General features: G+C 38.9%; 2 protein-coding genes across 2 annotated transcripts; one reads left to right on the top strand and one right to left on the bottom strand.

Annotated features, from left to right (window-relative positions):
* Nucleotides 1–59: 59 nt before the first annotated feature.
* On the top strand, nt 60–8,736 carry LOC137285291 (ERI1 exoribonuclease 2-like). Its single transcript, XM_067817622.1, has 9 exons — nt 60–236; nt 687–772; nt 966–1,046; nt 1,672–1,799; nt 2,806–2,944; nt 4,117–4,217; nt 4,667–4,748; nt 6,651–6,739; nt 7,076–8,736. Exons 1-9 carry the CDS (start codon nt 199–201, stop codon nt 8,060–8,062), a joined length of 1,731 nt encoding a protein of 576 aa, XP_067673723.1. The 5' UTR covers nt 60–198; the 3' UTR covers nt 8,063–8,736.
* A 341-nt stretch (nt 8,737–9,077) lies between these two features.
* Nucleotides 9,078–15,618, bottom strand: LOC137285301 (serine protease 33-like). Its single transcript, XM_067817634.1, has 7 exons — nt 15,509–15,618; nt 13,193–13,599; nt 11,611–11,699; nt 10,804–11,096; nt 10,326–10,471; nt 10,071–10,125; nt 9,078–9,595 (listed from the first exon to the last, which is right to left on the bottom strand). The coding sequence occupies exons 1-7, from the start codon at nt 15,606–15,608 to the stop codon at nt 9,450–9,452; spliced, it is 1,236 nt and encodes a 411-aa protein (XP_067673735.1). The 5' UTR covers nt 15,609–15,618; the 3' UTR covers nt 9,078–9,449.
* Nucleotides 15,619–23,066: the final 7,448 nt, after the last annotated feature.

The raw sequence follows: 23,066 nt of genomic DNA, 5'->3' as shown, positions 1-23,066 counted from the left end.
AAGTAGGTATGGCAAATGAACAAAAGTGAAACAATATCCATATTTCGTATTATGTTTATGTTTTTGATCACCCCAAATTCTCGCTTCGTGGGATGGCGGCTAATTTGAGCCCCAAAATGGCGTGCGAAACCATAGAATTTCTTTATTAGTGACTGTACTTGTCTAGTTAAGGTTTAATGATGTGCTTGAGGTTTGCAGATGTGTACAAAGATGAAAACTACCAAAGAACTTGCTCGGTAATATTTCTGCGGGCATTACAATGTGCTTATGTTCGTACTCATTTTTGAGCATTTTATTGATTATGAAATAAATAGAGGATATTTTGTTAATGTTGTCATATCAGCTTTGGCAGACCACGAAATGAAGTATACATGAATCTGACAACATTAACAAAATATGCTATTTTTTGTATTACATTTTCATCATTGTTTGTAAATGATCGAGACATCGAGTAAGTCGAGTAAGTGAAATAACATGTTATTCTACTCAGTGAAAATATCATTTTTATTTTCATCAGTATTTACAATTTTCACTCTTAAGAGTATAATAAGTGTTAAGTTTGGATGAAACTTCTTCAATACCTTTTGACATGTGAACACAAGTTTAACTTGTGTAAAATGTAAATATAAATGTTATGACATATACATGTAATACATGTAGTTACACAGGTTTTTCTTTATTCACAGTGAACTTGGACTCCTGAGAAAACGTTATATGCCAAGAGTACAAAATGGAAAAGAAGATCAGATGAAAAAGCCGAAATTGTGCATAGGTGATGTGATCTAAATTTCAATAAGCTCCTTTGCCATGTTTTCAGTTAACTGAACGTTTTTCTTTAGTGCACTCATTTTATGACCCAAAGTTAAATCAATTGTTTGTTCATATATTTCAAAGTAAACTGAATATATTATATTGGAGACATGAGGAATAGGCAGGTAATATAATAAAACATTTTATTCTTTCAGGTCAGGTATTTTCATATCTTGTAGTATTGGATTTTGAATCAACATGTTGGCAAGATGGAAAATTTCGCACTCAAGAAATCAGTAAGACTTTCTGATTCATACATATCAATGTCAAGATGATCATACCGTTCACACCAATTAAAAGTGTCATTTGTAATTTTCAACTTAAAAATAGTAACCAATTACTCAAGTGTTTATTTTTTAGTTGCACTGTTGATGATAAAAGAAATGCAGCATACAAAATATATTACAACCTGGCTAACATTTGTAGACTCTTTGAATGAAATGAGGCAACCTACATACACATTTCTAAATTTGGGATTATCAGAACAAAAGACATGTGTTGCAAGTTCTTGGTTTGAAATATGCCACTCATAGTCCAGCTGTAAAAGTGTATCTAGAAGGTTGAGCTGGCTTAGTTTGTATACTCCTCAGGGTGATGAGAATGAAAATCAAGTGCTCATTATGTTTGACTAATTGGAGTCCTACTGTAAAACTCTGAACATGCACAAAATTGTGAATGAGTCACGTTATCGAATTCACATTAAATATACAATTTTTGTCAGTTGATAATAGATTTCATTTCACCATCATGATTAAGTGGTGTGTTGTTTAACATGATATGTGTTTAACATGAATGAGTTTAAGTTGAGTTTGATTGTAACACAATACTGGCCACATGTGCATGCAATATATATTCTTTTAGTTGAGTTCCCAGCGGTGCTGTGTAATACGCGAACCGGGCAGATAGAGAGTGAGTTTCACCACTATGTCCAGCCACAGGAACAGCCAGTGCTTAGTGACTTCTGTAAGCGGCTCACTGGCATTACACAGGTAGGCTGGCATTGTTTCTCTCTTTTAGATTCAGAGGCAGTTGGTTAGCTTAGTGGTTAAGTGTTTCCTCATTTCAGAGACCTGTGTTCGATTTCACACATGGGTACAATGTATGAAGCTCGTTTCGGGTGTCCCCAGGCGTGATACTGCTGAAATATATCTAAAAGTAACATAGAACTATACTTGCTCACTCACTCACTCCCTCACCCACTTACTCACTCACTCACTCACTCACTTACTCACTGAATTGTAGATTCTAAAGCAGACTTGATTACCTATTCCAGTGTTTGCAAGATGCTATAAGTGTTTGTCAATTACAACCACACATGCATCTATTGTTGATAAAGATTCCTTTTTTACCAAACTATTCTCAAAACATAAAAAATGACGTGTACAAGTGCTAATAAACTCATAGTAAGTTACAGAACTTACTGAACAAATTTGAGGCTGTGGTAAGACACTCACAGTAATTTCATGGTGCAAAACTTTCCCACATACTTTATGATGTATATTTTCATTTGCTTTGGTATATAAAAATATGAGGCCATTAGCAAAGATGATGTGTAACTGCATTTCTGTAATGACATACGTAAACAGGTTTTGATTGTGCAGTGTTTGCCCTAGACATGAAAATTTAGGAGTCAGCATGACTCCCCAAAACATGTCCATGACTCCCTCTCATGACAGGGAGGTTTTCGGTAGTCTTTTTCATTATGGAACTTTTATCAAGACATCAACTGTGATAATAATAACCATAAAACAACAAGGTAAAGCAGGTCTGTTATGTAATCAGCATTGAGCAGTTTACTGACAAACAATAAACTAAGTAGTTTTAAACAACATAAATAGCGAGCATAGATTATTTGAACCTACGGCCCAGTAGCACTGAGTCCACAATGATGCGTATCTGAGATGGTTCGTGCATCAAATACACAGGTTTTCTGCATCAGGGCAAACACTGGTTGTGGGTGCTTTTTATCTCTTATTATCTGCCTGTGTTCTCCAGGAACAAGTGGAACAAGGAATCCCTTTGTTTCTGTGTCTGCGGAAGTTCTCTCACTGGTTAAACCAGATTAAACAGGAGAAGAATATTGTCTTCTCAGAAGAGGAAGAAGGGGCCAGAGCCACATTTGTCACTTGGTCAGGTCAGTACCAAATTGAACCTTTATTTGAAGGGGATCTTTACTGTCAGACATTATGAAAGATCCTGTGATCTTTACTGTTGGATAATGTGAAGCATCCTGGGGTCTTCACTGTTAGACATCATGAAGGATCCTGGGGTCTTCACTGTTAGACATTATGAAGGATCCTAGGATCTTTACCATCTGACATTATGGAGGATCCTATGATCTTTACTGTTAGACATTATGAAAGATCCTGTGATCTTTACTGTTGGATAATGTGAAGCATCCAGGGGTTTTCACTGTTAGAAATTATGAAGGATCCTAGGGTCTTCACTGTTAGACATTATGAAGGATCTAGGATCTTTACCATCTGACATTATGGAGGATCCTATGATCTTTACTGTTAGACATTATGAACACAGGCCCTTGTGTCATTGCGAGGATTAAAGATAGAAAGATGGAGGATGATAGCAAGGTAAGTCTGCATAAAAGAGGGTGTGGTCAAAGCAAGACTTCTCATTGGTCAACTGTTTGCTATCGTCCTCCATTTGTGTCAAGATCATTTAGTTCAGAGTGAAAATCGGCTTTCAGTCAACTTGTAAAAGTAACAATAAAGAACTAGTAGGTGTCATGAGTGGTGATTGATAGGCCAGTCACCCTTGATTATGTTTAGATGAAGTTTTAATCGATTGTATGTGATGGTAGCATAGCAATCTTCAAAGCAGGGTACACTGAAGTGTCCAGCCTTGTCACGATATATTCTACTGTGAATAGTCATCTCAAAATTATTTTATTTTTTAAAAAAAGCTGTAATGATGTGCAGTGATTTGAGGGCCTGTGATTATGAAGGATCCAGGGGTCATTACTTTTTGACATTATTGAGGATCTTGTGGTATTTAGCATTTACTTCTGGGGTATCTGTATTAATTTATAGATCCCATACAACATTCACATTAATGATATGACAATATCACATTCATACAGTATTTCACATATTTTTCTCACATACATTGACTTTGTTACACCATTGGGTCAATTCATTTTAAGTTTAAGTTTATTTTAATTTTGTGAAAATGATAGTAGACAAAAAAGAAGTTTAGTTAAGGTTTTATAAGGTTTCACTGAAATAAGCTTGGAAATATTTCCACAGTGTAGAATTGTCCTATGCAATATGTTTTGTCAACTACTTACAGACTGGGACCTCGGTGTGTGTCTATTGTATGAAGCTCGTCGCAAACAACTCCCCAGACCCCCTGAGATGAACAGCTGGATTGATCTAAGGGCCACATACAGGGTAGGGGCTTATGTGACATATAACATAATGCACTCATGGCATATAACAGAAACATGGTCTTTGTTCTTCCATGCCAATATAAAATAGTTTGGCTTGAATCCCAAATTCAACCTTAATTGGGGTCACAAAAGAGGGCCTGCTCCATAGGCTTGTGTCCTCTTCCAGTCAGGGTCTAGATGTTCAGCTGTGTGTCTCTTTTTGGACTGACACATTTTCTTATGGGTACATAAGGAATCTAGAACAATCTGATGGATTTACATCATAATGTTTGAGATAACAGACAAATGACACTGTATAGGCAGGGGGTGCTGATGTGGAAGGGATTGAAAGTTATTGTGCCATGTTTAGACTTAATTTGTAAATGTGTGTTTTCTTTAGAAATAAATCATGAAAGTGAGACCTGATTACAATGTAAGTGATTGCAATTATTCTTATATTTTACTTGTCAGAAATTCTATGGTCGAAAGCCACATGGTTTAAATGGAGCTCTGCAGTCTGTTGGTATTGAGTTTGAAGGGCGTGAACATTCAGGTGAGCTGTTAACACATACTAACATATAACACCCTTGGATGTTGTTATGGACAGCAGTATCCTAACTTATGTTCCTCTTCATGTGTGGAATATCTATGTAATCAGATAGCATGATGAATAATAGCCCCATTACTGCTCATGGGGAGCCAGGTACCGAAGAATACTGGGGCTATATTTTTTAACCTCTCTTTGCGTTAAGGTTGTCTAAGTTAATGTTAATGTGTGGCACTCACGATTATCTTAGTGCTATGAGAGCTTCGAAACTCTAGGCCCTGGTTCTTAGTAACCAATACTTTCATGTGGGCAGCTCAGTGGATCAGGGGTCATTCTCTGTTACTTAGCTGATGGCATAGCGTTGCATCTCAGCAAGTCAAAATATTGATTACACAACAGTCTCAATTCCTACTGACTGGGTTCCATCCTGTTGTGCAAGTTAGTACAATATCCAGTCCAGAATTTTGATACCAACTCACTGAATGGAATGTATAAACATTAATGAGTATTATTTGATACATCTGATGACTTGTTTATTACAACCCTATGCTCCTTCTAATCCTTGCAAACATGCTGTGCAGCATGCTCTGTCGTACAGCTTTCTCTGCCAAACAAAAGTCTGGAATTTTCAAAACAAGGCTCTGTTGCTAGAAATGTTTGGTTGTCTGGTACAGACATGACATTTTGTGTCAATCATTGTACATTATGCAAATACACTTAATAAGTGCAAGGAACACAACAGGTGTAACCAGTAAGCCAGATGAATTGTGAATAACTGTACGACCTCTTCAAACAGGGGCAGTCTGTGACACCTTATTTAACGACATGCTGCCTACACCTCGACATAAAATATAGAAATACAATGATTTTAACATTTAAAATTAAAATCAATTTGTAAATACCGTTTCCTTATGAAACATGGAATTGAAACTCAGTGTAACCATAGTTGTTTATAGTGTCTCTTTTCACTTTCGTAAGAGAAAATTCGGATCATCTGAAAAGTAAGTCATCGTCTGAATTTGGTAATGAGACTCATGTTTCAGTTTGTGTATGAATTGGTAACTAGTCGCTTCCAAGACTATTGTATAGTGTGGCGTTAAGCAACAAGCTAATGAAGAAACAATCATTTCATTTCACAGCTACGTTGCACAGCAACTTAATGACCTGTGAAGATCTGGGTTAGAACTGGTCTCCAGCAACCCATGCTTGTTGTAAGAGGTGACTAATGGTCAGGTCTGCTGACTTGATTGGCACGTGTTATGGTATCCCAACTGTGTAAATAAATGCTCATGATGTTGATCACTGGATCTTCCAGCCCAGACTTGATTACATACAGACTGTAGTCATATAGCTGGAATATTGCTGAATACATCGTTTAACAACAATCAATCAACATCAGACTAAATAAGTGTTGACATACTTCGACAGACTGCAATACATGTATACTGCAACTGAATGTTAGTGTAAGGCCCTTGATTGATTGATTGTGTGAAACCTTGTGTTGGGGTGAAACCATAGTAATAGTTTGACACCTTGTGTTGGGGTGAGGCCCTAGCTATTATATTTGCTCACTCACTCACTCACTCACTCCCTCTAGATAGCTGTATATATGCCACGCTCAGCAATATTACAGCTATATGGCAGCGGTCTGGAAATAATTGAGTCTGGACCAGACAATCTAGTGATCAACAACATGAGCATCGATCTGCGCATTTGGGAACTGATGACATGTGCCAACCAAGTCAGAAAGCCTGACCACCCGATCCCGTTAGTCGCCTTTTACGACAAGCATAGTCGCCTTTTATGGCAAGCATAGGGTGCTGAAGGCCTATTCTACCCCAGGACCTACACGGGTAGCTGTATATTTGTGAAGTATGGCAGCTGCATTTTGGATCTGTTGTGTTCCAGGTGTGGATGATGCTCGGAACACGGCTCGGTTGGCGTGGAGGATGATGAGAGATGGCTGTATCATGAATGTCACCAAGAACATCGGAACGGTACGCAGATAGACTCTAATTACAGGTCCATCCCAGTCAGTGCAAACAAGGATCTCTTGCAATATGTTTTGTACATCTTTTGCGTACTTTTAAGAAGGTAGCTTGCTTTTGTGTTGCATGCATCAAGTGTGTATTTATAAAAGAATGTCATCATGTAAATGTTGTTTGTACTAATAATGTTGTTTGTACTAATAGGCATGGAAACGAGACTCATCTGTAACCAGCTTCTCCATATTTTATTGTGATGTTTTTACTTTTATTGTATTTTATTTTATTTTTAAATTCTATAAAAAACAATTTGATATGTAACTGCAAGTGTTTGTTCTTTGTTATAAGGCAGCATCTGGCCAGGATGATCCACATACTGTTAACAGTGATGAAGCCCATAAAGGAAGACACAGAACACACATCTCTCCAAGCACAACTGTGCCTGAACCATCAAACTCTGTACCTCACAGTGGAAAACTTCTTCAGACAAAACTTCAGCTGGTCAACCAAAGCCCTGATGGAAGGGAAAATGCATTTGTGGTACCAGGGGGTTTAAATACTCATCGAAGCTCTGTTGGGCTGAGTGTTCGAGATACCAATACTGGGTGTGATAAACGGGGTGATATGAAATGTGTCCAGGCTGTGAAGAGTGGTTGGACAAAGTGTACAGTGGCAGGAGGTCAAGGAAGGCAACCAGAGCCTGGTCATCGTGTAGGTAGTGGTACTAAGGTGTCTAGTGTGGTCACTACAGGCAGCAGTTGTTCTAAGACATCTTTAAGAACTCCAAATCATTGTCCTGTCCATGGAAGCTTTAAGCCCCCAAATCAAAGTGTTGTGACTCCTGGACAAAGATCTGCTTCTACATCAGATTCTGTGTCAAGAAGTGTTTTCAAAACTCCAAATCAGAGGATACACCGCAGTGCTGAAAGCTTGACTCTTGGGGTTAAGACACCAAATGAAAATACTTTCAAAACACCAAGCCCTCTGCAAAACAGGTTAACTGTTCCTGGTTGCAACTTTTCGAGTATGAAAGCTACTCCACCCATGTGTAAATGTGGTCGACGTTCTAAACGACGCCTGGTTCAGTCCCCAGGCCTGAACATTGGTAGGTTCTTCTTCACATGTGGTGTGCGCACTTCTCAGTATGATGTGAAAAGAGGTTGTGAATTCTTCAAATGGGAAAGTTCGTCTGCAGGGGGAGGTAACTCCAGACATGTCTCAAAGACAGGAAGTGGTAGTGGTGTGTCTAAACCGTTTACCCCTGTTACACCAGTAGGGGTCAGGACACAGACTAAACAGGGAGTCAGAGCAGCTGTTCCTAAATATATTCGATAGACTAGATAGACATGTAGCCATAGGTTGATTCCTGAGTCAACAAAACACATGGCGATTGTTGTCTACCATAGATAACAAGATCATTATGCTTCCAATTTTGGATCATGTGTTTTATACATTTATATCATGGTTAACCAAACTCAAAGCAATGATTTCAATCTTTCCACATGCCCAAAATAGTGTACCATCGGTGGGTAAGTTTGTTGGCATTCCTTTTGAACCAGTCATCTTTGAAGAAATATATATATATTTACTTATTTATCTGGGGAACATTGAAGAAGCATTTTCAGGTGTGACCCTAATCTATTTCTTTGATACTGTGACAAAGTCATGGTTGCAAATAAGAATCAGCATGAACTAGGAACTTCTTCATTCACAATAAATATCTGTTGCGTCTAGCAATTGTAAACCTGAATGGCCTACTCTATAACAGTAGCAGGTAGACCACTCTGTTCTGTTCCACATACCTACTTGTACATTTGCTTGATGTTAAGTATTAAATGTGTGATCATGTTCATGCGTACCAGTTTGAGGATAGTTTCATCATGATGGACAGATGTGTAAGATGCACTGATTGTGTGTCATTAGAATTTTGTTATGTTTGATCTTTTGTTCATATTGTGGCATGTGGATTAAAATATGATATAATACAATAAAATAAGATACATATAATATGATCCTTCAGTGTTAGTCTTGATTGGCTCTCTGCATAGCCAATCAAATGCCATTAAACGGCAGTGTGTGGGTGTCTTAAGTGAAGACGTGGCTACTTTGGCTGTTTCACCTTTATGACGATAATATTCCTGAAATATCAAGTCAGCTACAGAACCTGTTTTTCTGATTACTTATACTTGATCATGCAGTTTTGGCTTGTCAACGTATGGTAGAAACATTGCCGATGTTTAAATATTAACTCTCATGTTAGTTTTGGCAGGCTGTTTTGCATGTAAGATTGTATTGTTTCCAGTTATATGTTCTATTTACTTTGTAACCATACACAAAGACAGCTACCTTAAATGTCAGGATGATATCCTTGCAGAAAAAACATGCTTTATTGTTTGCTATAAAAATACATTTTTAAAAAGTAGGTCAGGGTGATATACTCAACCCATCGTCATTTTACATTTTGCCTGAAGACATTTTTTCTAAAATTATACCCATTTCATACATATACATTTATTGTTTTACCAAATCACAGGTTTAAAGTAATCATCATGATCATTCTCACCCCAAACTTTTCAGAATATGTAGCTTCGAAAGATAAATAGGATTGCTATTCAAACATGAAGAGGAACTTGTGTTACTGGTGTGGATATGTCTTTTCTCCCAATAGTCTCGGTCTGGTGGAGCTGCTGGTGAAGCACTAGGAGATCTTGAGGGTGTTCCTCTACAAATGCCTTTTAAAGCTGACCCTGTAGTCACGGTAAAGTGTCCTGTGTATCCATTCCACATAGCTTGCTGTCAGGGTGTACACACCTGGTCTCATGGCCACTGCACAGCCAGACCCACCGGCATCACCAAATGATGTTGTTCCTGGAAGTGGGTAAATTCAGTTTCATCAAGAAATCGGTGATGTGACATTGCTGATTGATGCAGTGACATTATCTCAGGCATTACAGCTTATGTGGCCATTAAGATTGATAGCGTATCAGTTCTGATTTGCATTAATCTGTTCCCCATATTCAAGAGGTGCCAGAAAGTATGTTGGAAGTACGATAACAATTACAGAAATAAGGATAGGTAAGATTCTATGGGAGAGCAAAAACAAATTTATGCCACCCACCCATCCCAAGAAATATCTGTATATTATTCAGTTTCGTATTCAGGCTTGCAAATGAAGCTGAGAAATGTTGTTTTCAATTTACGTATTGCTTAAAATCAGGGTGCTGAAAATACCCATGCAATCACCCAGACTATGCCAACTCGATTACTGACAAACGGAAGGTGGAATACTCTCCATAATCAGTGTTGTATGAATGAATAACGTCCTATGATATCTAAATCTCACCGGCCATCACCCATCTGTTGTTCATCTTGCACTGAAGGGGCCCTCCACTGTCTCCCTGCAAATACATACGTCATCAGTGACAGTGGAGTATCAGTGGCCTCTCCAACAGTCGAGACATGACCCTGTTTTACAAGACTGAGTCAGGAGCCTATTTACAGCAGAGGATGAAACATCCAAGACCAGATCCTTCTAGAGGTATTGCGTGTCTGAAGTTAAACTGCCTTTAGTATTTAACTAGTATGATTAGCTGCTTACGTGACATGAGTCGACCCCACCCTCCCTGTATCCCGCACAGACTGTGTCATCCGTAACCAGATCATTGTATCCAGGCAGCTTCTTACAATCAGAGTAACTGTACACCGGTACAACAGCCTCCTTAAGGGTACCAGGAGGCCCAGTCGCTGGAATAGATACCATGGAATAATAATTAAAATAATCTTCATTTGGAACTTATAATGTAGTGTTAAGCAGAGTGCGGATCTGGATCTGTTGGAATTGGTTTTAAACTCGACATCAAGGCATTTCTGCTATATCTCGGTTTAAGGATAAGGATGAGGTCGATGATTGGCTATACACGTTTTCAAGTAATACGATAAGGTTTGAGCTTCGCAGGCGACTTGTTAGATGGTATTATTCCAGATGTAAAATAATTTGCAAATTCAAATCTATCTCTTCTTTAACATAATGGTGCATTTGAACAATAGGATGTTTCACCAACGATTGCTACACGCACGTGTTATAGAGCCCCAGCCAGTGATGACACACTTCTGTCCGGTGCTAGGAATATCATCGTTGTCTGGAAGACACAGAGGTCTTGTCCACTTGTTGAAGGTCACGGGGTGATCCAGTTTCAACAGGACCAGGTCTTTTCCCGGTTGCAGAGGATCACTGGCGTTGAATCCAGGAGGGGTGTTGACTTTAATGAGTTTCATGTTCTGTTGGGTTGGCTCTGGCTGTGCTCCAGGTGTTGGGTCGAATTTTCCAAGACGTGCCTCCCATAGTGACAGGTTGCTGAACACAGGCCACCTGTGGGGGGATTTTCATATTAGCTGATTGATTGTTCAGGTATTTAAATGATACCACTTCTGCGTACGCCAAGGATGTGCATCTGTGTCGGCTTCTCGTTAAATGTTTAGGATTGGGGATTGAAACTTTAGTCAGAGAAAAAACATATATTTAAGGAAGAGACGAACAGTGAGGTTTTTAACATTTTACTTTATTCAAGACATCCAGCAAGCCTAACGAGCAATATACATTTTTGAAAACCTAGGAACCTTTTCTATGTCTTTTCTGAAACGAATTGTATATTTCAAAGTAACATCTCTCCAACCAGTTTGCCAAGAGATCGGATTGTTACTAGATGGAGACGGGTATTTCTCAATGTGGCATAGAATGATTCTGGCACGATATAATCTTATTGGAATACCCATCAATTTTTAATCATAGCATTATAAATAACTCGCTGGAATCATGAAGTTGAATACACGTTCCATCAGCAATGGTCATCCATTCGAAAAACGTACTGAGTAAGGTAACTTACCCAAAGAAACAGTGACCTGCAGAAAGGACCCATTGCTTGTCCAGAAGTACCCCGCCACACCAGTGCTGGTTGGCAAACTTGAGGGAAACCTGAACAGAGGAGAGAGGGAGCTGGACTGGTCCATCTCGGAACAGTATTTACGCTTCTAAAATGCCAACAGGACTTTATCAGAGGACAATACGCTCTATTTTGCATTGCGCCACAATGCCTTGGCGTCACTGCGTCTAGACGGCCCCTCGTAATCTAAACACTTGCGTCACAATGAAACCGACGTCACGGTGCATGTGCGTTGCCATCACCTCGTACAGCCTGCTACAGTAAACCCCATTGCATCCAGTTTCTTGGTTTGCAGTTGCGTCAATCAGCTAACATCACTAGTGGAAACATTATATTTATGCTTTCTGACGGATAAAACGTCTCACATTTCGATTAACAATTTTCCAGCGACACGGTAACGTTCGCAAATGTTTACATTTCCTCAATGCAATCGTGAAATGTCGCTGGACTTGTGTACTGAATTAGCTAACGTTGGTGGTAGAAACGCGAAGTTCATATTGCCCCTATGGTTTACACGCTGTAATCAAAATAATTTTGAGAAGATATTTAACCCGAACGTAAACCGTCATCAAACTGTTTATCATCTGTTTTGACTGGTACCGTTCGTCATACCGTAGGGCGTCAGGCATTTCACAGGAACAGCGCCCTGTCAGTTAGCCCTGAGCGAGAATTTTTAATTTAGGTCATAAGCTTTATTATATTTTATGCTGACATTTACCATTTTTGCGAAACCCAGAAACATGGGTAATTTCCAGACCTACCGAAGAAATCTTTCCCACTTTGCAAAAAAACAACCGCAGAAAACTAAACTTATTCATAATAATCATAAACATAGCAACATATCAATAATAAAAATAGCAATATGAGCACCTATCTACTGAAACAGGTAAAACGGCAACGAAAGACTAGATTGCACGATTTAAATATCAGAGAAACGTAATCTCTACTGCGCATGTGTATTGCGATCCGGGCTTCTTGCAATATTCAGAGCAATCGTGAATCGCCTCGCTTGGTGAAAGTGTTGGCTATGGCGAAACAATAGCTGTCAATCAGTTCATACGAATAGCAAGTAAACTGAACAAGTGTGCGCACAGTTATGATGATGATAAATGCCAAATAACACAAAGGAAATACTTTTTAAAAGGTAACTTTTGTCCAAACTGGAGAATATGTCAACATGTGGTCGAGACTTCCTGTTTCATGCGAGCATGCGCAAAATCGAAGGCGCAAGCTGTTCGGGTTTTCTATCCAGTTTCAGTGATGAAAAGTTACCGTTTTTATTGTTTCAGTAGTGAGGTATTACGCTCATGTTGTCATTTCCACGATTATTGTTGAATATTTTCTGCACAGCGGGAAGGTTTTCTTTGGTTGGTTTGATTTTAGACTGTCTAAGAATCATAATTAGAGGCATAACCATACTGTTATCCTACTCCTAAGGAACTCTGTACGTTAATTAGTGGAGCCTTAGAAGATACTGCAACGGTCTTCTTCTGCCTTCTCATTTCTTTGACGGATTTTAACTCACCATCCAAGGCCAGCTACCTGGTAAAGCATTGCTTCCCCCAACAACTCTCAGCATCTTTAGCCTTGGTTCCACGTCAGGAAGACCACATTCCCCAACATCATCTTGCAGCCACCCTTGGTACCATGTTGTAAAATCGACCGGGCCCTCTGTCGTCTTGGGTGGTGTTGGGTGCTGGTCGATGCTTGGCATGTTGTGCCACCTAGATATGAGCGAGTAGAGGGCGTTGTGAGGCAGGACATGCCAATGGGGATGAACATTCCGCAGCCATGCTGCAATCTGCTGGACGCGGAACGGAGAAAGTCTGGAAGGGGACACCCATCTCGTTAGCGGGTTGCCGCTGGGGAGATTCCATAGAACCCTTCTCAGAATGGCAGCATCTTCGTCACTGCTGTCTCGCGATGGGATATCTAGAATAAGAAGAGTAAGTGACTATGGCTTTACGGTGCTTTTAGCAATATATCAGGAATATCAACCCTGGGGAAACCAGAAATGAGATTCACACATAGTACTCATGAATTGGATCGAACCCGGGCCTTTGGTGAACGCTTTAACCACAAGGTTGTGGTACCGCCCTTTGGAGTGATAGGAGACACCATTGGCAAAATAAACTGTTATATTCAGGATTTTAAAGATATGGGTCTGTTCTTCTTTTACAGTTGACCCGTGAAGGTCCGGTGTAGAATGTTCCTTCAACAACCCATGCTTGCCATAAAAGGCGACTATGCTTGTCGAAAGAGGTAAGTAACGGGATCGGGTGGTCAGACTTGGTTGACCCATGTCATCGGTTCCCATTTGCGCAGATCGATGCTCATGTTGTTGATCACTGGATTGTCTGGTTCAGACTTGATTCCTTACAGACCGCCACCATATGTAATATTGCTGAGTGCGGCGTAAAACGCAACCCACTCACTCACTCTTTTACAGTTTATACTAACGTATTTTGTTTAAATGAATATGGATGTAGGTTTAAACGCAGGCTAGTCGTGTCTAGCACTATGCGTGAGTGCGTGAGTGAGTATATAGCATTTACTCCGTTTATAGCTGTATTCCGGTAGTACTCTGAAAGTTCACAACGTGATCTCACACACACTGCAATGTAATAATGAGAATTTTAGCGGGACGAGCAAGCTATTGTTTCTTCATCTGTGCTGCACAATGTCGGTTAAATTTGTGTTTTTCAAGAATACAAAATCATTATTATTTTTCCATCACTGATGTCCACGTCTGAATTTAACCAACACCACTTACATTCCAACACACAACTCGACTCGGTCCGATTTGACCAAGCAAGCAAGGAATTCACGTTAGACTGGTTTCAATCACGTGACTATATCGCCTGGCTAAACATAAACAGATGACTATGATTCTGGCAATGTGTTCAAATTGTTTCTTCAAACTAAGGTTTATATTTGACGTCATCGTTTTATACAAACTATATATGGCAGAATCTGCAGTTGCACGATTCAAATATTATTTCACCTACTGAACTGATTGTGCAACACGGCTCACAAACCTGCCGTGTTTGTGGCCCAACAGGATATAATCACGAAATGAAAAGTAATGTTTAAAGAATTAGGAAAGTTATGTTTAAAGGTTAACCAGGGTATCATATCTCATTTCTGGCTCTTGTCAACGTAACGATCCTATCTCACTCTACATCAGGGGGTGCTGAGGAGGTTTTGCGCGCCAAAACGCACCAGTTGCATTTCCTGGCGTGACGCGTTGCGAAAACACACCTTGTTTCGCGAAACGGCGCGTGAGTCCCGTGTGGAAACCGTCGACTTAAGACACGCGACTGCCTGCCCTCAGGGGTCAGTTAGACAGCAGAGCTTGCCAGGATAACATCACATTTTCAGCCAGTCAGAATATAGTTTGATACATGACATTTTGGCTTTTCCACATCTGCACGTGGGGAGGTGGAATAGCTAAGTCCTGAAAGCGTTCACTCGTCACTCCGGGTTCGATTGGATTCGTGTATAATCAGAAGGACGTTCTTGTGTTTGATTTCAAAAGCAAGCAGACATTGTAAACATTACGTCTTCTGTTTAGAAAATATAATTTGTAACAGGATTCAAACCAGAACCTATTTTTCGGATTCTTGATAATGGTAAACTCTCTCTCTCTCTCTCTCTCTCTCTCTCTCTCTCTCTCTCTCTCTCTCTCTCTCTCTCTCTCTCTCTCTCTCTCTCTCTCTCTCTCTCACTCACTCACACACACATGATATCGATTTAAATAACAGGTGACATATATATATAATATATATATGCAATAACACACAAAGACTAATACAATCCTATAAGTTATGTAAAATCTTACCTGCGGCACAAAGTGTAAAAAGTAGAATTAGGCCTATCCATATACCCGATGGCATATTCCTCATACAAGATGACTGTTGTGTGTGATTGTATCCCAGCATAAAACAGAGAACTACCATTCGTCAACAGAAAGCCATACCTTATAGGGGTTCCTGAAAGTGGGCGGGTCACTTACCTCAGCCTTTTGAATGGATGAATGTTTCTGACGACCGAAGTATGGCTGCGTTTTGGCGAATACAACCACGTTTCTTTGATGTAAAAGTAGCTGAAAATATAAGTACATGTAAATATGTAAACATGCACATGAGATAATTGACTGTGACACATAAGGGTGTTCGCCCCCTGAAGATAAAATATGAATGCGTTTTGGCGAATCCCACCTCCAACTTTACTTTGATATAAAAGTAACCGAAAAAAATGAGAAAATATATAAATGTGCACGTGCGTTAATTGACTGTGAACAAAGGGTGAATACTTCTGACGACCGACATATGGATGCATTTTGGCGAACACAAGCACCGACGTTTCTTTGATATGAAATGAAACAACACAAAAACTTGTTAACTGACACGAAGGGAGTTTTAAAATCTTTGCAATGTTGTGATTTTTCATTTCAGCTCACTCTTCACATATCGTAAAGTTTATGAAGTTAATTTTGGTACATCTTAGAATGTCTTATTCGTAAATAATAGGATGTATAAGGCAACCTTGTTCCTTGCGTTTGTTACCAGGGAACCATACCGGAATTAGGGCATTTTTTGGACTACTAGAACAGGGAGAATGTTAGTTGCGGAAAATAATGATAGTAGAGAAATTATGAGATAATTTAAAAGTTCACAAGCAAGTCTCTCTAAATTAGGATTGTCGTTTACATGTGTATTCCAGTATATTAGAATGGCTAGCATAAGCAAAAACAGGACGATATTGCCAACTTCTAGAAATGAATCTAGCCATGAGCCAGTCTTGAAGTTTAATGTATATACTGTACATATACATGTACTGTTATTATATTCTTATGTCCCAAGAATATTGCCTGTGTTAAGGGAGTGATTGAGTGATTGAGTTGAGTTTTACGCCATATGTGGCGGCGGTCTGTAACGAATCAAGTCTGGACCAGACATTCCAGTGATCATCAACATGAGCATCGATCTGCGCAATTGGGAACCGATGACATCTGTCAACCAAGTCAGTGAGCTTGACCACCTGATCCCGCTAGTCGCCTCTTTTATGGCAAGCATGATTAAGGCCTATTCTACCCCGGACCTTCGCGGGTCCTGTGTTAAGGACGGGGTCATGCTGAAATACTGAAACACTTCCTGTCAAAACCGCTAAGTTTAACCCGTTCAATGCTAACATGCATGCATAATAACGATTATTCAGAACGATTTCTAAACATTTCCTTATTCATAAATTATGCAGATTATAATGCAGAACTTTCGTCTTGTACTTTGTTAAATTCAAACAGAAAAGTACTGGGTGTGTCCGTTTCATAACCACCCAACTACATGTTCTGTTATACGTCAACGGATATAACCACTGGGGGTTTAAAGTGAGCATCCTTTGCATACGCCGACGTAGTCTTTCGGTGTTCATGAATTCAACCGCTACCACCTGGTCAATAGTCGTGGTTCTCCACAAAAAGAGGTACCCTGTACCCCATGCTTCTCTAAAGAAACGCTTAAACGATACTACAGCGTACTTTACGCCTAACCATGACATCGTACCACAACCTGACTAGTTTGGTTCCTGTCAACCACATGTTTGATCTGGCAGGATTAGATTCTCCTAAACCAAGAAAATGTATATTTTTTTATACCGAAATAGTTTTTAATGCGCTGTAAGACAGCATAGAGATCGTCCTAATATAACTACAAATGTGTGAACATGAAACATTTAATACATATTTGAAATTTTACAAGGATGAAAAGTGTTGCCTAGTGACAGCAAGTCTGAGGTCTTAAATTCACGTCCTGTGACACCACAGACATTCGTTTACGCCACAATCCTACAAGGGTATATACCTTCTATATTGATGCTAAAGTATTCGTTCGTTCGTACCTGCTAAAGATGCGTTCGATTCTAGTTCAACATGTAAAGTCTATTTCTGGTTGTCCCCACCAGGATATTTGTGTAATACTTGTAACATCGGCGCAAAAACATATTCATTCACCCATGCATTCGCATAACAGATGAGCAAAATGCTTAAACCTTGGCCCCAGTATACTCTTAGACCTAAACACAGGGCATTTATCAACCGTTTATCACTTGTGAAATATATCCTGGGATATTTTTCCTGGACCACATACGTAGCTTGTACATAGCTGTTTTAATTCATTATGGATTAGATATATCAAGGTGGACTTTGCTCTTCACACATGAACACGACAAGCCAGCTGGTGATAGTGGAGATTTTCGGGCGCTGGGCGTGCGTACGGTGAAAGGTGTAGACGTTATTTAAACATGGTTTACGACTGAGCGGTTAATGAAACATCAAAACTTTTAAAGTCTTTAATATCTCAAATAAACAACCTGGCGGTAGTTTTTCGCCGTGACATGGAAAAGAAAAACAAAAAGTAATAACAAAACAGAGACAGGAATAGGAAACGGGAATTAATACATAAACGATTTTTTTTTAATGTAGGCTAAATACGACTTGCATCCGATATGTATTTTATACATTCATAATTCCTATTTATATTTTTGGCTATTCAACACCGTTTGGTACAAAATCACAATTTACTGTGTGCATTCACTAACATACAAACGAACAAGTACATACCATGCTGATACACAGTGAGAGAATGATTCGAATACAGTTCAAAGCAGTTGCATGTCTGATATACTCTTCAAAAAAGTAGGGGATCTTAATTTTTTAAAATTTACGATTAAACATATTTAGGAGATTCATCGAAGTCAATCAATGTTGATATGATATTATTGCATGTTTTGAGAGTGCATCACCATTTGCACTTCCTAACAACCATAGTTATTTGGAATGTATTTTGAAAGATGATTGGTGGATGGCATGTAATTTGCATGCATACGATTTTCATTAAAAAAAAAACAAAAACAAAAACAAAAAAACAAAACAAAAACCACTAGCAAATGTATGATGCAAGATGAGTGTCAGATTTAATGTTCTAATTGATTTATCGACATTCTTGAAAAAACGTCCAAATCAAGAATGAGACCCCATGCACGTGTATGGGGCTACTGCGTTGTGCACCTGCATATCATGCGTTGTATTTAGGGGTGGTAATAGAGGGAAATGGTGGTGCGTTCATAAGATGTCTGTCCTTGAAACGTTTGTTAACGTTTACAGTTCCTATCCAAATTGAAAGTTCAGGTTCCCTTACTTAGTTTGAAGAGTAATATTATAACTATTAAATGTAAGTTGAATAGTCATTTAAATGTTAAATAACCCGAAGTCCAAAATTTCATAAAGGATCTATCAAAAATAGCCGTTTCAATACCATTTTGAATATGTCTGATGTGATGTCGGACTTTGTGGACATTATAGTGTATGGTTATTGTGATAATGCTGGGCATTTCATTTCTTTTTATCTACATAGTGTCCAAATATGTTTTTAATCTTACAAAGTTCAAACTGAGTCGCGTTTATGATTTGAATCCATGATGTGACTTATTTCAACACCTTCCATACATGTATGTTATATGTAATATTATTTCTCTTTCAGTTTGACGAAATGTACGTACAGATCTCAAGTATACCGTAACATATTTCAATGCCTTTCTTCCATATAAGGACTTGTCAGGAATATTGTATACGAGGCATATTCGTTATTTATCTTTATATAAGTTAATTTACAGTATGTTTTAAAAATATGATAATGCCTGCATATTCTATACAGTTATTTTAGCAATCAAATATATTCTGAACTTTTAAAGATAACAAATTGTTCATTACGTGTATTTTTTCCATATAATCTTTGGGAACGCGCTTTAATAAGCTGAAAAGTCCAGTCCCTTTCAAAACTAAATATACCAAACAAACAGTGTTGGCAAAATCGTTTATTGATTATTATTTGATTTTAGCATGCAGGTAGTATATAGGTTTATTTCCTATACGTATGTATTCACCGCGGCAGATTCACTGTTGTTGAATTTTACGTTTGATGGATCGATCACCTGAAAAATAACAGGTCAGTCGAGAAATCGTCAGTTCATTTTTGGTAATATATGTGCCCCGATAACACCTTCCAAGTTTTTTAAAAATAATTTTCATGTTATCTGTATATCACTTTTCGAAAAAAGAGGTTTTTGAATTTAGAGTTGCTGTTTGGTAGTCTTTTAATCAACGATATATTTTGGCATTACTTTTTATACAAATTCGTATCTTATCCACTCTACTCAATGTTTGCCATAAAAGACTCAGCTTGTCGTAAAAGGCGACTAACGGGATCAGGTGGTCAGGCTCGCTGACTTGGTTGACACATGTCATCGGTTCCCAATTGCGCAGATCGATGCTCATGTTGTTGATCACTGGATTGTCTGGTCCAGACTCGATTATTTACAGACCGCCACCATATAGCTGGAATATTGCTGAATGCGGCGTAAAACTAAACTCACTCACTTGTTAAGTTTCTGATCACTTTATAATTATTCATATTCATTTAAAACATATCATTTTCTGCATTAAATTCAATTCTTCGTGGTACCATCAGACTATAATAATTTTACCCCTACGTCTCACTTGAAAATGCATAAAATTTAATTGGGTTTAGTATTTTATCTATTTTGTATACGTTAGTTTCGACCATACTTGTTTACATCGGCTAAAATTAAATGGGAAAAAAATATTAGGGTGTGTTTTCTTATTCAACGGCTTCCTTCCAGAGCAACGGTTACATCCTTTGGACAGGATAATGTGACTTGCCCATCACTTAATCTCTCCATCAACAAGCCAACACGACCTTCCCTGTTTTCGTAAATCTTTGCCACTCTCCCCACGTGGGTTAGACGCCTGGTGGCTGTCAGCAAAGGAAGGGCCAGTCCTGGCACGTGCCAGTTCAAGTATTCCTTTACCTCATCAAAGAGAAAGGTCACAAGTGATGGACATGTTGATATAACGAGAAGATAACTCGGTAGTCAACTTGACGGGTCAGAGGCGTTAATTATCCCGGGGTGTGATGAAACAAGACTGCATTACAAAATCAGTAAGACGACGGTTTCACGGTTTCACCTGGAACTGGATTCAAACAGTGTACATATGTGGGGAATCGAACTCGGGGCATAGGTGAGACGAGCGAGTACTTCAAGTAATGAGCTATCCCCTCCCTTCACGTCAGGTGATTTCTGTGGAATGTATTGGCTGAAATACAGTTCGCTCTACCCCTAATGGAGTACGAGGACGCGATCAGTGTCCTGGACTTAAATTAACAAATCTCGTTCAGGGTTAACTGACGTGCTCCTCTACTGATCTGTCTGAAACATTTGCACCCCTCGTGTTATGAAAATACAGCTTCAATTATCAATCACTCTTGTTAGGTAACCGAGCTAAAACGCATACCCATTGTCCTAAATAGGGACCCGTCAACTAACGTCAGCCAAAAAATCGCAAGTTGCAGGTATAGTTATAATGCCGGGTTGTCCAGTATCGGCAGAAGCTGGCTTCTTGGAGAAAGATCCATTTTTCAGACAAGAGCTATGGTTTTCAGAGGACCATGCTCAAAGGAACATTCGAAGACTATGCATGCATCGTGCTACCCGTTTGGGATGACCATACGTTTATTGACACATTGTGTTGTCCTAATTTCATTTCTATTACTGAACCCATGTTTAATCAAATTATACCTTTCAGATATTAAGTTGTTGCCTTTTTATTGACGCGTTTTTTAGCACTTTGGCTACAAATTAATATCTTGTGAAGACACAAAAGACATATAAGCTGTGATTAAATATAGGTCCTGTCATAAAACTTGAATGTTGCATCACTTTTTCCCATCTGTACACATCAGTCGACAAATGCGACAAGCTCTGGTTACTAAGGACTCCACTGGGGGCGTTGCAACACTGACGTCAATCCATTGACGTCAAAGTATACATACTTTATCATATGTCTTATATGTCATGCACTGGTATTAAATATATTGTCAACATGACCACAGTTACCGTGGTACTACAAAACTGAGCTTACCTCAAACGCACCTCGCTTCCCTTATCTTCTTGGATCCAATGATTGTAGGTTCGAATCGCCAATATTATCCTTCGTCTTTCAGATCAATGTAATTGTTACTCTAACACTAATAATTCTTCTAAAACGACAGCAGCATTCCACGACCCGATCGTATCGTTTCTCGATGGCAAGACAACCCAACGATCAACAACATAAGTATCGATCTGCGCATTTGGGATACGATGCCATGCATGAGTCAGCGAGCCTGACCACTCGAGACTGGGACGGGTAAACCAGATATCCGGGTCGGAGTTGGACTCGGGTACCCGTCTCAATACGCTTTGATTACGTGACTAATAAATGAAGAATTAATTGAATGTTTCTTGACATAAAATCATTTACAACGAGTGTGTAGCCTGATGCTTGAGATTATGAACAAAACGTGCACTGAAAACTCACAAGATATCAACTGTGGACAACTAAGCCTGTCACATGTAACATAAGGTGCCAGTGCTCAAAGTAGCTAACTGTTTACATGTAAAAGACACAGGGACGCAGGCATCCGCAGCAAGTAGTCTGAACAGAAGAACCGCCAACTGTCCACGTACATTATTCAATATTTTCCAGTTATCAGATTCAAATATATAAAGAATTATTCAATTAAAATAACTTGGTTGAAAACGAACCTTAATCATGTTGGATAGGAAGTGTAGTCTCGATTATAACCTTGATTGTGATTGCTTGCAGTTGTAATGAGGTACGCGAAATGATTTTATAAACCACCTGACGACCTTTGGTGTACTGCATGATGTAATTTGGTTAAACGGGAAATTTGCATTCATCACCGGGAGGCATACGTGACACATCGAAAGTCTGAAGAAAAGGTCATCAGTTTACCCCCAATTGCAAAGTACTCTTCATGAATATATCAACTAGATATGACTAAGTCAAATATTATGTTGTTCTTCACACATATATTTATGTAAACTATACATATACCAGCACGATTGTATCATCAACAGACTGCTTGAGTGTTTCGATGTACATCAATTGTCGTGATACTGGATACTGAGTGGTACTGTTGGTTTATGTCATTAGGTTGAGTAATGAAAGTTGTTCTCCAGAAAGGAGCACTACCAACAATTTCAGTAAACGTATTGCCATGGAAATGAAAAGAAATCCAATGTTTAATCCAGCGAACTTTTCAAATAAGATATGACATACTCTTTATTACAATGGCTTGCATTGCCCAGTACCTCTTTACATTCCTTTGTTACTTGAACGTTCATTTTCATACCCTATTGATTTATACCTTCAGTTGTATATTGCCTGTAGGTTTTACGAACGGCAGTTGTTTCTAATGGAAGGATGTTTGTTATACAGATGTATGCATATCTATGACATACCCACTCCAATGTGGCTT

This window comes from Haliotis asinina, chromosome 5, assembly GCF_037392515.1.
Source record: "Haliotis asinina isolate JCU_RB_2024 chromosome 5, JCU_Hal_asi_v2, whole genome shotgun sequence".
Taxonomy (NCBI): domain Eukaryota; kingdom Metazoa; phylum Mollusca; class Gastropoda; order Lepetellida; family Haliotidae; genus Haliotis; species Haliotis asinina.
The sequence above is the reverse complement of the archived record's forward strand: the minus strand, read 5'-3'. Positions and strand labels throughout refer to the sequence as shown.

What these genes read in the sequence shown, in the direction of transcription:
- LOC137285291 (XM_067817622.1), top strand. Translation starts at nt 199, where the DNA reads ATGTGTACAAAGATGAAAACTACCAAAGAACTTGCTCG. An exon ending in ACTACCAAAGAACTTGCTCG is followed by an intron (nt 237 to 686) that starts GTAATATTTCTG and finishes CTTTATTCACAG; the next exon opens with TGAACTTGGACTCCTGAGAA. An exon ending in AAAGCCGAAATTGTGCATAG is followed by an intron (nt 773 to 965) that starts GTGATGTGATCT and finishes TTATTCTTTCAG; the next exon opens with GTCAGGTATTTTCATATCTT.
- LOC137285301 (XM_067817634.1), bottom strand. Translation starts at nt 15,608, where the DNA reads ATGCTGGGATACAATCACACACAACAGTCATCTTGTATGAGGAATATG. An exon ending in CAGGTAGCTGGCCTTGGATG is followed by an intron (nt 11,700 to 13,192) that starts GTGAGTTAAAAT and finishes TCCTCTGTTCAG; the next exon opens with GTTTCCCTCAAGTTTGCCAA. An exon ending in GTGGGGTCGACTCATGTCAC is followed by an intron (nt 10,126 to 10,325) that starts GTAAGCAGCTAA and finishes ATGTATTTGCAG; the next exon opens with GGAGACAGTGGAGGGCCCCT.